This window comes from Ictalurus furcatus, chromosome 23, assembly GCF_023375685.1.
Source record: "Ictalurus furcatus strain D&B chromosome 23, Billie_1.0, whole genome shotgun sequence".
NCBI lineage: Eukaryota > Metazoa > Chordata > Actinopteri > Siluriformes > Ictaluridae > Ictalurus > Ictalurus furcatus.
Window position 1 is genome coordinate 10,003,924 of NC_071277.1, and position 13,577 is coordinate 10,017,500.

The window sequence follows — 13,577 nt, forward strand, 5'->3', positions numbered from 1 at the left end:
GTAGTGTGTAGTGTGTTGTTTGTATGGTGTAGGGTTGTGTATTGTGTGTAGTGTGTTGTGTGTATGGTGTGGGTTGTGTATTGTGTGTAGTGTGTTGTGTATTGTGTGTATGGAGTGGGGTTGTGTATTGTGTAGCGCGTTGTGTGTAGTGCGTTGTGTGTAGTGCGTTGTGTGTAGTGTGTTGTGTGTAGTGCATTGTGTGTAGTGTGTTGTGTGTAGTGTGTTGTGTGTATGGTGTGGGGTTGTGTGTAGTGTGTTGTGCATATGGTGTGGGGTTGTGTGTAGTGTGTTGTGCGTATGGTGTGGGGTTGTGTATTGTGTGTAGTGTGTATGGTGTGGGGTTGCGTATTGTGTGTAGTGTGTTGTGTGTATAGTGTGGGGTTGTGTATTGTGTGTAGTGTATTGTGTGTATGCTGTGGGGTTGTGTATTGTGTGTAGTGTGTTTGGTGTGGGGTTGTGTATTGTGTGTAGTGTGTTGTGTGTATGGTGTGGGGTTGTGTATTGTGTGTAATGTGTTGTATGTAGTGCGTTGTGTGTATGGCATGGGGTCGTGTATTGTGTGTAATGTGTAGTGCGTTGTGCGTAGTGTGTTTTGTGTAGTGTGTTGTGTGTATGGTGTGGGGTTGTGTATTGTGTGTAGTGTGTGGTGTGGGGTTGTGTATTGTGTGTAGTGTGTTGTGTGTTGTGTGTATGGTGTGGGGTTGTGTATTGTGTTGTGTGTAGTGCATTGTGTGTATGGTGTGGGGTTGTGTATTGTGTGTGGTGTGTAGTGTGTGGTGTGGGGTTGTGTGTAGTGTGTTGTGTGTATGGTGTGGGGTTGTGTATTGTGTGTAGTGTGTTGTGTGTGGTGTGTATTGTGTGGTTGTGTATTGTGTGTAGTGTGTTGTGTATTGTGTTGTGTGTAGTGCGTTGTGTGTAGTGTGTAGTGTGTTGTGCGTATGGTGTGGGGTTGTGTATTGTGTGTAGTGTGTTGTGTGTGGTGTGGGGTTGTGTATTGTGTGTAGTGTGTTGTGTATTGTGTGTATGGTGTGTTGTGTGTAGTGCGTTGTGTGTAGTGTGTTGTGCGTATGGTGTGGGGTTGTGTATTGTGTGTAGTGTGTTGTGTGTGGTGTGGGGTTGTGTATTGTGTGTAGTGTGTTGTGTATTGTGTGTATGGTGTGTTGTGTGTAGTGTGCCGTGTGTATGGTGTGGGGTTGTGTGTAGTGTGTTGTGCGTATGGTGTGGGGTAGTGTGTAGTGTGTTGTGCGTATGGTGTGGGGTTGTGTATTGTGTGTAGTGTGTTGTGTGTAGTGTGTCGTGTGTATGGTGTGTTGTGTGTAGTGTGTCGTGTGTATGGTGTGGGGTTCTGTGTAGTGTGTTGTGCGTATGGTGTGGGGTTGTGTGTAGTGTGTTGTGCGTATGGTGTGGGGTTGTGTATTGTGTGTAGTGTGTTGTGTGGGGTTGTGTATGGTGTGTTGTGTGTAGTGTGTATGGTGTGGGGTTGTGTGTAGTGTGTTGTGCGTATGGTGTGGGGTTGTGTATTGTGTGTAGTGTGTTGTGTGGGGTTGTGTATGGTGTGTTGTGTGTAGTGTGTATGGTGTGGGGTTGTGTGTAGTGTGTTGTGCGTATGGTGTGGGGTTGTGTGTAGTGTGTTGTGCGTATGGTGTGGGGTTGTGTATTGTGTGTAGTGTGTTGTGTGTGGTGTGGGGTTGTGTATGGTGTGTTGTGTGTAGTGTGTCGTGTGTATGGTGTGGGGTTGTGTGTAGTGTGTTGTGCGTATGGTGTGGGGTTGTGTGTAGTGTGTTGTGCGTATGGTGTGGGGTTGTGTATTGTGTGTAGTGTGTTGTGTGTGGTGTGGGGTTGTGTATGGTGTGTTGTGTGTAGTGTGTCGTGTGTATGGTGTGGGGTTGTGTGTAGTGTGTTGTGCGTATGGTGTGGGGTTGTGTGTAGTGTGTTGTGCGTATGGTGTGGGGTTGTGTATTGTGTGTAGTGTGTTGTGTGTGGTGTGGGGTTGTGTATGGTGTGTTGTGTGTAGTGTGTTGTGCGTATGGTGTGGGGTTGTGTGTAGTGTGTTGTGCGTATGGTGTGGGGTTGTGTATTGTGTGTAGTGTGTTGTGTGTGGTGTGTAGTGTGTATGGTATGGTCCGAAAGAGGGAGTTTCGCAGCTTTGGGTCTTCCAGCAGGACTTTTATTTTAAAAGGTGGTGTGATAATGTAATCCATGTCACACGGAGGAGAAACACACACTCATTCACACACTCAGAGAGCAGTGTGTGTGTGAGTGTGTGTGTGTGTGTGTGTGTGTGAGCGGTATAATGATCAGGATGCGCTTGCTGCTTTTCTCCTCAGTGTTGTTAGCATTAGCGCTGTCTTATTTCCGAGTTCCTGCTCTTCCCGGAACTGTAGCGGAACCCTGCAAGCTGCTGCTGCTGGACACGGTGTTCAGGTCCATGATGTGGGCGGTGAGTCCGGAACCTTACCGCGAACCTTCTCCTGCACTCTGCCTTCTAGCACACATTACACTGTTATAACAAACACATAGCGTGAGATGTTCTGACCACACTTCTCTGTGTCTGTGTGTGTGTGTGCATGTGCTTGTGTACTGGTTCAAAATTCTAGCACATGTTAAAGCCACAGAGTGATGGGCGTGGTTTTGGTAGGATATGTGGGCGTGTCTTAACGTGTGTATGAACTCAATGACACGCCCTTTAAACTTTTCAGAGTTTCCAAATAAGTTCCCCGAATATAGAAAATGGTTACATCTAGAACCTTAGAACCCTAGAACCCTGGGCTTTAGGGTTCTTCAGTTTGTAACGAGGCTTTAGTTACAGGACACACTTTGTTGTTGGGTTCTCCATAGAACCTTTAACGGTTTACTCACAGGAACAATTTAAAGAACCTTTAGTAAGTTATACAGAGTGTTTACTAAGAGGAACATGTAGAGGTTTAACCTAAAACCTTTTTAGGAGACCCTTGAGGAAGCCTTTCTGCATTAGTCACATGGTTTGCTTGTATAGAGAGGGAGATAAATAGGATTAAACTCGTTAATATACAGTAGAATCATTTTGCATTTATAATATACATACTGTATATACATCATGAAATATACACTTATTTATTTATTTATTTATTTATTATTTAAAGTTATTCAATTAATACATTTATTCAGTTATTACTTTTTATTAATGTTTAATTAATATTTATTTGTAATCAGTTAATCATGTCTCGCTGGACAATCCTACATTTCACCACTAGAGCTCCCCATCACCAGAACGCTGCACTGTTACCATGGTTACCACTAATCACTCTCACCTGTGTGTAATTGGTGCTCATTATCTCACTGTGTTTGTGTTTGTGTTTATGTGTTAGTTTCAGTGTTCCTCAGATCTGTAAGGTGTTGAGTGTTTCTCTGGTTTGGATCTGACCGTATGGAGGAATATTTTTATCCCTTTATAGTTACATTTAATGTTGTGGAATGTTGGTGAAGCGAGTTTGTTCCTGTTGTCATTTACGTTATAGCACATGAAGTCCTCTGTCCTGAATATGTCAGTTTCAGCTTTACCTCTGACTGTTACAAAGTGCTGACACTGTTGACTCTTTCCATAAATAAATCAGAAGTGAAATAAACATCTCCTTACAGAAACAAGTCCCTGTGAATGAGCTGTTACTATAGAAACAATATTATATGCTTAATGCTGATTCAGCTGTGAGATATCAGGTGTGTGTGTATGTGTGTGTGTGTGTGTGTGTGTGTTATGAGGTTCATCAGGGTGTGTGTGTGTGTGTGTTTTGCAGTTCATCAGGGTGTGTGTGTGTGTGTGTGTTATGAGGTTCATCAGGGTGTGTGTGTGTATGTTTTGTGTGTGTGTGTGTGTGTGTGTGTGTGTGTGTGTTTTGCGGTTCATCAGGGTGTGTGTGTGTGTGTGTGTGTGTGTTATGAGGTTCATCAGGGTGTGTGAGGAACGAGGAATGGTGATGTGAAGAACCTGCTCTGTGTGGAATCTCCTTCAACCTGCTGAGCAGCAAACCTTTACTTCCGTACAGAACTGTGCACTTCCTCCCTGTCTTTCTTTTTAAACCTCAGCTCTAACCTTTTTAAACATTAACACTGAAATCAGACTGAATGAACACCTGCAGCTGCATTGTGAGGGACTGTGAGTGTGAGTGCACTGTGAGTGTGAGTGCAGTGTGAGTGGGTGTGAGTGCAGTGTGAGTGGGTGTAAGTGCAGTGTGAGTGCAGTGTGAGGAAGTGTGAGTGAGTGTGAGTGCAGTGTGAGGAAGTGTGAGTGCATTGTGAGTGAGTGTGAGTGCAGTGTGATGGAGTGTGAGTGCAATGTGACTGCAGTGTAAGTGCAGTGTGAGGGAGTGTGAGTGCAGACTGAGGGAGTGTGAGTGCAGTGTGAGGGAGTGTGAGTGCAATGTGAGTGCAGTGTAAGTGCAGTGTGAGGGAGTGTGAGTGCAGTGTGAGGGAGTGTGAGTGCATTGTGAGTGGATGTGAGTGAGTATGAGTGCATTGTGAGTGGATGTGAGTGCAGTGTGAGTGAGTGTGAGGGAGTATGAGTGCAGTGTGAGTGCAGTGTGAGTGAGTGTGAGTGCAGTGTGAGGGAGTGTGAGTGCAGTGTGAGGAAGTGTGAGTACAGTGTGAGTGAGTGTGAGTGCAGTGTGAAGGACTGAGTGCAGTGGGAGGAAGTGTGAGTGCAGTGGTAGGAAGTGTGAGTGAGTGTGAGTGCAGTGTGAGGGAGTGTGAGTGAGTGTGAGTGCAGTGTGAGGAAGTGTGAGTGCAATGTGAGTGCAGTGTAAGTGCAGTGTGAGGGAGTGTGAGTGCATTGTGAGTGGGTGTGAGTGAGTATGAGTGCAGTGTGAGGGAGTGTGAGTGCAGTGTGATTGCAGTGTGAGTGCAGTGTGAGGAACTGTGAGTGCAGTGTGAGGAAGTGTGAGTGAAGTGTGAGTGAAGTGTGAGTGCAGTGTGAGGAAGTGTGAGTGAAGTGTGAGTGAAGTGTGAGTGCAGTGTGAGGAAGTGAGTGTGAGTGCAGTGTGAGTGAGTGTGAGTGCACTGTGAGGGAGTGTGAGTGAGTGTGAGTGCAGTGTGAGTGCAGTGTGAGTGAGTGTGAGTGCAGTGTGAGTGCAGTGTGAGTGAGTGTGAGTGCAGTGTGAGTGCAGTGTGAGTGCAGTGTGAGTGCAGTGTGAGGGAGTGTGAGTGAGTGTGAGTGCAGTGTGAGTGAGTGTGAGTGAGTGTGAGTGCAGTGTGAGTGCAGTGTGAGTGCAGTGTGAGGGAGTGTGAGAGTATGAGTGCAGTGTGAGTGCAGTGTGAGTGAGTGTGAGTGCAGTGTGAGGGAGTGTGATTGCAGTGTGAGGAAGTGTGAGTACAGTGTGAGTGAGTGTGAGTACAGTGTGAGTGAGTGTGAGTGCAGTGTGAAGGACTGTGAGTGCAGTGGGAGGAAGTGTGAATGCAGTGGGAGGAAGTGTGAGTGCAGTGTGAGGAAGTGTGAGTGCAGTGTGAGGAAGTGTGAGTGCAGTGTGAGGGAGTGTGAGTGCATTGTGAGTGGGTGTGAGTGAGTATGAGTGCAGTGTGATTGCAGTGTGAGTGAAGTGTGAGTGCAGTGTGAGGAAGTGTGAGTACAGTGTGAGGAAGTGTGAGTGCAGTGTGAGGAAGTGAGTGTGAGTGCAGTGTGAGTGAGTGTGAGTGCAGTGTGAGTGAGTGTGAGTGCAGTGTGAGTGCAGTGTGAGTGAGTGTGAGGGAGTGTGAGTGAAGTGTGAGTGCAGTGTGAGTGCAGTGTGAGGGAGTGTGAGTGCAGTGTGAGTGCAGTGTGAGGGAGTGTGACTGCAGTGTGAGTGCAGTGTGAGTGCAGTGTGAGTGAAGTGTGAGTGCAGTGTGAGGGAGTGTGAGTGAAGTGTGAGGAAGTGTGAGTGCTGTGTGAGGAAGTGTGAGTGCAGTGTGAGTGCAGTGTGAGGGAGTGTGAGGGAGTGTGAGTGAAGTGTGAGTGCAGTGTGAGTGAAGTGTGAGGCAGTGAGTGTGAGTGTGAGTGCAGTGTGAGTGAGTGTGAGGGAGTGTGAGTGCAGTGTGAGTGAGTGTGAGGAAGTGTGAGTGAAGTGTGAGTGCTGTGTGAGGAAGTGTGAGTGCTGTGTGAGTGAAGTGTGAGGAAGTGTGAGTGCAGTGTGAGTGCAGTGTGAGTGAGTGTGAGGGAGTGTGAGTGAAGTGTGAGTGCAGTGTGAGTGTAGTGTGAGTGCAGTGTGAGGGAGTGTGAGTGCAGTGTGAGGGAGTGTGACTGCAGTGTGAGTGCAGTGTGAGTGAAGTGTGAGTGCAGTGTGAGGGAGTGTGAGTGAAGTGTGAGTGGGTGTAAGTGCAGTGTGAGTGCAGTGTGAGGGAGTGTGAGTGCAGTGTGAGTGAAGTGTGAGTGAAGTGTGAGTGAAGTGTGAGTGCAGTGTGAGTGAAGTGTGAGGGAGTGTGAGTGAAGTGTGAGTGCAGTGTGAGTGAAGTGTGAGTGAAGTGTGAGTGAAGTGTGAGTGCAGTGTGAGTGAAGTGTGAGTGCAGTGTGAGTGCAGTGTGAGTGAAGTGTGAGTGCAGTGTGAGTGCAGTGTGAGGGAGTGTGAGTGAAGTGTGAGTGCAGTGTGAGTGCAGTGTGAGTGAAGTGTGAGTGCAGTGTGAGTGAAGTGTGAGTGATGTGTGAGGGAGTGTGAGGGAGTGTGAGTGAAGTGTGAGGGAGTGTGAGTGAAGTGTGAGGGAGTGTGAGTGAGTGTGAGTGCAGTGTGAGTGCAGTGTGAGTGAAGTGTGAGTGAAGTGTGAGTGAAGTGTGAGGGAGTGTGAGTGAGTGTGAGTGCAGTGTGAGTGCAGTGTGAGGGAGTGTGAGTGAAGTGTGAGTGCAGTGTGAGTGAAGTGTGAGTGCAATGTGAGTGCAGTGTGAGGAAGTGTGAGTGCAGTGTGAGTGAAGTGTGAGTGTCAGTGTTCAGTGTCTGTGTGGTTCCTTGTTCTGTAGGCGAAGTTGGTGCAGGATCTTGGCCTGAGTAATCAGATGTGTGTCCTGAACTACATGGCATTATTTGCAGAGCTGCGAGCTCCGCGCTCCAGTGAGTCTGTTCGGGTCACCGATACGTCCTTCTCAGGAGTTCAGGCCCGTGTGTTCGAGTCCATGGCTCCTGGGTCACGGCATCTCAAACGAGGAGTCGTCTACTTCCACGGAGGAGGCTGGGCACTGGGCAGTGCACGTGAGTGGAAGTCACTGAAAAGCGCCCTCTTATGGCCAAGCTAATGTAAAAATCAAACAGCTTTCCTTTGAGCCTTTAGAGAACAAAGCAGCGTGTGTGTGTGTGTGTGCGTGCGTGTGTTTGTGTGTGTGTGTGTGTGTGTGTGTGTGTGTGTGAATAAATACACACACCCCAAAATGTTCTGAGTGAGACATGAACATAGAAAGTTAAGAATAGAGATGTGTGTGACTGAGAAAAGTCAGTGGAGCAGAATTCAGACTTTCCTTGTGTGTATAACATCAAATACAATCACAGGAAAGTCATGTGTACAGACACGCCTACTGATAACGTCACGCTTTAGCATTTTATCCACATTTCTTTATTAACCTTATTCTCATAACTAAACATAGATCTGTCATAAACATGACATAATCACCTAATCAGTGAGTATCAGTGAGTCAGTCCCTCCAGGATTTGGCAAAATTAACGACAGTTCTTTGTTGAATTGTCTTCTTTTTCCGTTCCTCGTCCAAAAGGGATGCGATCCTACGACCTCCTGTGCAGGATGATGGCCGAGGAGCTAGACGCAGTCGTCATATCTGTGGAGTGAGTGTTAAACAATTCATAACACTTTCACTAATTGTGATTTTATATTTTACACCACACACACACACATATATACACATATACACACACACACATATACAGACACACATATACACACACACACATATACACATATATACACGCACACATATACACACATACACACACACACATATACACACATACACACACACGTACACAAACACACATATACACACACACTCATATACACACACACATATACACACACACACACACACACACACACACACACACACACATATACACACACATATATACACACACACTGAAGTTTTTCCCCTCCTCTCTAGTTACAGACTCGCCCCTGAGGTTTATTTCCCAGGTCAGTACGAGGATGCGATCCAGGCCTGCAGGAACATCCTGACAGACGAGGTTCTAGCCAGGTTCTCCGTGGATCCTCGTCGGCTGGCCGTGTCAGGTGACAGTGCTGGAGGGAACCTCGCTGCTGCCGTAGCTCAGGAGGTAATGAGAGGAGATGTGAAAATGCTGAGGGCTTCATCAGCATGATGCAGAACATCATCAGTGTAAACCCTGAGCTCCACATCTTACTGTTTCATTCTGTATGAAGTGTGTGTGTGTACTTCAAGTTATATATCGGTGTGTAAACAGAGCTGTACAGTAACAGAAAAATAAATAATAATAAATAATAACTTAAAACTGATATAAAATATTTTAAAGTAATTTTCTTAATATCTTAATCCACCAAATTATCATTTTCTTTTTTCTTTTTTAAAGAACATTATTCAGTATTTACACTGAAACTAATATTAAAGGTGAGTTTGTGAGATTAAAATGGAAAGTGTGACACTGGGTTGCGAGATTTAAAGAATATTTTATTTACTGTGTATTTATTTATTTTGTTTAGTTTAGTTTGGAGGTCCGTATGCAGGATGATGCTGAGATGTTTTATTTTTTTTCAGTTGGCGTCTGACAGCAGCGTCTCGATCCAGTTTAAGGTCCAGGCCCTGATCTACCCCGTGCTCCAGGCACTGGACTTCAACACTCCATCGTACCAGCAGAACGGTGACGTACCCATCCTGTACCGCTCACTCATGGTCCGCTTCTGGCTGGAATACCTGAACGGGGACCAGAACCTCGTCCCTGCTCTGCTGGTGAACAACCACACGGCACTGGACCAGAACCGGGACGTAGCTTCAGCCAGAGAAAAGCTCAACTGGACCCGATTGTTAGCTCCTAAATTCACCAAGAACTACAAACCTGTGGTTCCTCATCACGGTTCTCCGGAGATCCTGCAGCAGCTCCCGGGCCTCCTGGACACCCGAGCCTCTCCGTTACTGGCTGAGCCCGAGGTGCTGAAGCTGGTTCCACCCGCCTACATCATGACCTGCGAACACGACGTGCTGCGAGACGACGGGCTGATGTATGCGCGGCGCCTGGAGGAGGCCGGAGTTCCCGTGACCAGCGACCATTACGAACAGGGGTTCCATGGAATCATGATGTTTGGATTTTTTCCTGCCAGTTTCTCGGTGGGGTGGCAGAGTCAGAGGAACTACTTCCACTGGCTGCAGCACAACCTCTAATTATTATTTGAGTTTATTTAGTCAGGGTGAAGGTCCAGAGGTCCAGTGGATGCTTATATACCTCATGTGGAGTCACTGTGTAATGCAACACGTAAATACTAAATTATTTTTTATTAAACACAGTTAGTATAAAGTTATAAAATGTGCACTGGCAGGACTGGTGTTACAAAAAAAAACTATGTTCTGGAGAACATTTTTATTATTCATATATAAACCACATTACATTTACATTATAGTATATATTTAAAATAAATGTATTGCCTGTAATAACAGAAAGGTTTTTACAAATCCAAAATAATGATTTATAACATCAGTGCGTTGGTTTACATTAACAAACCCTAAACAATAAACGGCTTCAGTGACGTAACAAAGTCACTCAGTGAACGACTTGGTTTGCATAAATATTGGCACCTACCATTCAGCCTAACTGATGAAGTAATCACCACAAACACATTCATTAATGTTTTCATTCATATTGATCAGTATGCACTTATTTATACTAATGAATGAAAGAATGATTAATTAATGCAGGTGTTCAGTTACCTGTAGACCCACTAAGCGTATAATATGATAATATGTACAGATTTACTAACCAGCATTACAGACGTGTTGCATTAAAAAAAGAAACTGTGAAAAACTTTTATGTCTACAAAAAATAAACTACTTTAAACTGAAAAGTAAAATACACTATAATAAATTCTAAGAAATGTAATGCATTTTAATAAGAAATAAAAATAGATTTTTGAGAATTTTAAAGCTTCACTAGAAAATGTTAGCTTCCAATCAGAGTTTGTCATTTCTATTTTTTGTGGTAGAACAGTGTATTGTGGGTTAGGGTTAGGGTTAGGTAATTGATCAGGATATGAATGTTCTATTGTCATAATGCTGGTTTGTGGTTCATTAATTAACATAGCTAATAATAATAATAATAATAATAATAAAGTTAATGTACTGTTAGAGGAACGTTAATGTAAACATGAGCGCACTGAAGTGTAGGAACATGAACGTTGTAGTAGCAGACACTGAAATACTTGAAAGGCATTAAGAACTGGTTTGTTGTAATTTTTCATAAAGTATACTTTGTTCTTAAAGATAAACACGTTGCTATTTAAATCACATCAGTGTGTAGACTGTGATTATTATGATGATCATTGAGATGTTTCTATTTTTTGTCCTTTAAAGTAAATCTAAGGCTCGATAGTAGGTGGGGCAGTGGGGGTATAATGTGGTAGTAAGAGGAGGTGTAATGGAGGTATAATGAGGGGGTATTGGGGGGGGGGGGGTTGAAGGTATGAGAGATATCAGCTGCCTCCTCGAGGATATGGGAAAGGCCTCTGAGGAATGTTAACACCAACTCCCACCTTCACCTGTGAGGCCCACAGCAAACCTCCTACTGCAGTGTGTGTGTGTGTGTGTGGTAAATAAGTTAGAAGGTAATAGTTTATTGCTATCTGTAGTCGGTATAAACACAGGTACAATGTGGTTCTTACTTACAGAAGGTCAGAAGGTCACAGAAGGGTGAAAGTGTGGACAGTAAAGTAACTAACCACCATATTAACCCATCTCAACACCATGTTTAATATAGAATATGGAGAATGTGTGACATCAATGTTCTGTGCAATAGTACTGTTCACATAGGATGTGTATGTATAAGTAAGTGTGTGTGTGTGTGTGTGTGTGTGTGTGTGTGTGTGTGTGTGTATGTGAGAGAGAGAGAAAGTTTATTAGCTGCTTGTACAGGCTGCAGGGAGAAAGCTGTTGAAAATGGAGGTAAGTGTCTGTATACTCTCCCCCTTATCACACCCCCCCCAATCACACACCCCTGATCACCCCCCCCATCAATCACCCCTGATCACACCCCCCTAATCACACACCCCAATCACACACCCCTGATCACACCCCCCTAATCACACCCCTCTAATTACACCTCTCTAATCACACCCCTCTGATCACACCCCCTAATCACACCCCTAATCACACACCCCTAATCACCCCCCCCCCATCACACACCCTTAATCACACCCCTGATCACTCCACCCTGATCACACACCCGATCTTTCTCTTCTCATGAAATCACACAGAATAGTAATAATGTGATAAAATACTCCTTATCTTGCTTTGCTTTTTTGCCATGCACAGAGATATTTGATTCAGAGACTTTTCTCATCATCTTGTCAAGCTACATATGATACTCCTGAGATGCCAGTGATCCTGACCCCTTCTGCTCTCCGGACCTGCCTGATCCATCCTGATGTCCTACTTCTGGTTGGAGTTCTCATCAGTTGGAAGTCACATGCTGCTGCTGAGGATGTCTCCACATGGTGCAGACTAAAGATCATTGAGATTACTGAGGACAGTTCCACTTAAACACCATAAAGATGCTTTGGACCTCAGTTCATATGAACAGATATGCTGTGATAGCTTGAGCACTACAATTACCACAAACAGTTCTGGACTCGAGTCTCCATCAGTGAACAGTGGAGAAGTTCAACAAAACAGACTTTCTGTAGAAACTGTAATGAATTTCCTGCTTACACAACTGCACTATTTGAGCATGTAGTATTATCACATTTATAGAAGGGGTGTATTTATTTATAATCGCACTATCCGGTGTCACCCAGATGAGAACGGGTTCACTTCTGAGTCTGGTTCCTCTCGAGGTTTCTTCCTCATATCATCTCAGGGAGTTTTTCCTCAGCACTGTCGCCTCTGGCTGCTCATTAGAGATAAATTCATACATTTAACATCTATATCCTGAATTTATATATTTCTGTAACGCTGCTCTGGGACAATGTCCACTGTTAAACACGCTGTACACATAACACTGAACTGAACTGAATTAAATCTTCATCATCATCTTCATCTCCAGATCCACGATGAGAGAGATTTGGCCTGCAGGCTCAGTTCACTGCTTTAACCTGCTGCTCTTCATGTCCTGACACGGATCTGCTGCAGTGCAACAACAGAAATGTTTGTCAGATGTGGAAAAGTCGAGTCACATGACTGAATCCGATCTCTGCAGCTGAAGTTAGAGCATGAGAAGAAGTCTGTTCTCCAAACCTGATACTAAAACATCAACATTCAGGAAGAGTGTGTCACGTCAGTGTGTTCAGTGTGTTTTCATAGCATGCAGTAAAACGTTGTGTTAATTATTAATCCTACAAACACCATCCAGCTGTGTGTGTCGTTACTGAAAGGAAAACATAACTGAAGGAACTCAGTGTGAATGTGAAAGTTCACATACCTGCTTCTCTGAAGAATGTTATCTGTGAAATAAACTTTTCATTGTTCTGCACTTCCTGACTGTAACAGCAGGCGTTTGGGCAGAGCCGAGGTTCTGACTCTGCGGAAAACATTCTGCTTCAGCGCCTTGTTTTTACAGGAGATTAACAAACACCACCGTCTCTGACGACACACACACACACACACAAACACACACACACACACACACACACAATATTACAAAATCATTTCTGTAATATTTATTGGATTCATTTCCTCCTTGTGCTGGAGTTATCAGTGATTACACAAACGCCTCGGCTGCAGTGTCAAAGTATAAAGCAGATCAGGGAGTAAAATGCTGACAAATCATTTCATCAAGTTCATGTTATAAAAATATGAATTACGAGAAGGAAGTCTCTCTCTCACACACACACACATGGAGAGAGAGAGAGAGAGAATTATCACAACACATGAAGAGACTGAGTTAGACAAGTCAGAGGCTTCTTTACTTCACTATCTAATAAAATGTAAAACACTTGGACTTGTATTGTCCCCGCTGTTGATTATTTTCCTTTAATAGCACACTCCGAGGTGGTTTATTCCTTCATTTGCTTGCTAATGCTCTATCAGTGCCCTTTAGATCCCAGTAATCTGTTTGCTGTGACTTTGTAAAAGTTTCTGAGTGGAATGTGGATGTTTTCTCTCCTGCTTTCTCACTGCTGAGATTTATGATTTAACGTCTCTATCTCAGAGCTCGAGCTCCATCCATCACTCCCTCCTCGAGGATGACCGTTTGGCTTCTGCAGTCTTTCCGCCCCAAATAGGGAAGGAGAGCTGAGCCTAAAAAAACAAGCCTTCTATCTGCTGCACATTTTTATCTGCACACATCAGCGAGAAGGCGGGGAATTTTTTCCTCCTTCACAGTTCACCGCCGGCTCTTCTGGAGATCTGATCATCACAAGAGTCTTTTATTTAACACCCCAACTCAATAGATTAATCAGTCGTT

General features: G+C 44.5%; 1 protein-coding gene across 1 annotated transcript; it reads left to right on the forward strand.

Moving 5' to 3' along the window:
- Nucleotides 1-1,993: 1,993 nt before the first annotated feature.
- LOC128599912 (neutral cholesterol ester hydrolase 1) lies at nt 1,994-10,587 on the forward strand. The gene is made up of 5 exons (XM_053611968.1): nt 1,994-2,440; nt 6,953-7,181; nt 7,697-7,766; nt 8,099-8,270; nt 8,729-10,587. Exons 1-5 carry the CDS (start codon nt 2,294-2,296, stop codon nt 9,347-9,349), a joined length of 1,239 nt encoding a protein of 412 aa, XP_053467943.1. The 5' UTR covers nt 1,994-2,293; the 3' UTR covers nt 9,350-10,587.
- The last annotated feature ends 2,990 nt before the right edge of the window (nt 10,588-13,577 follow it).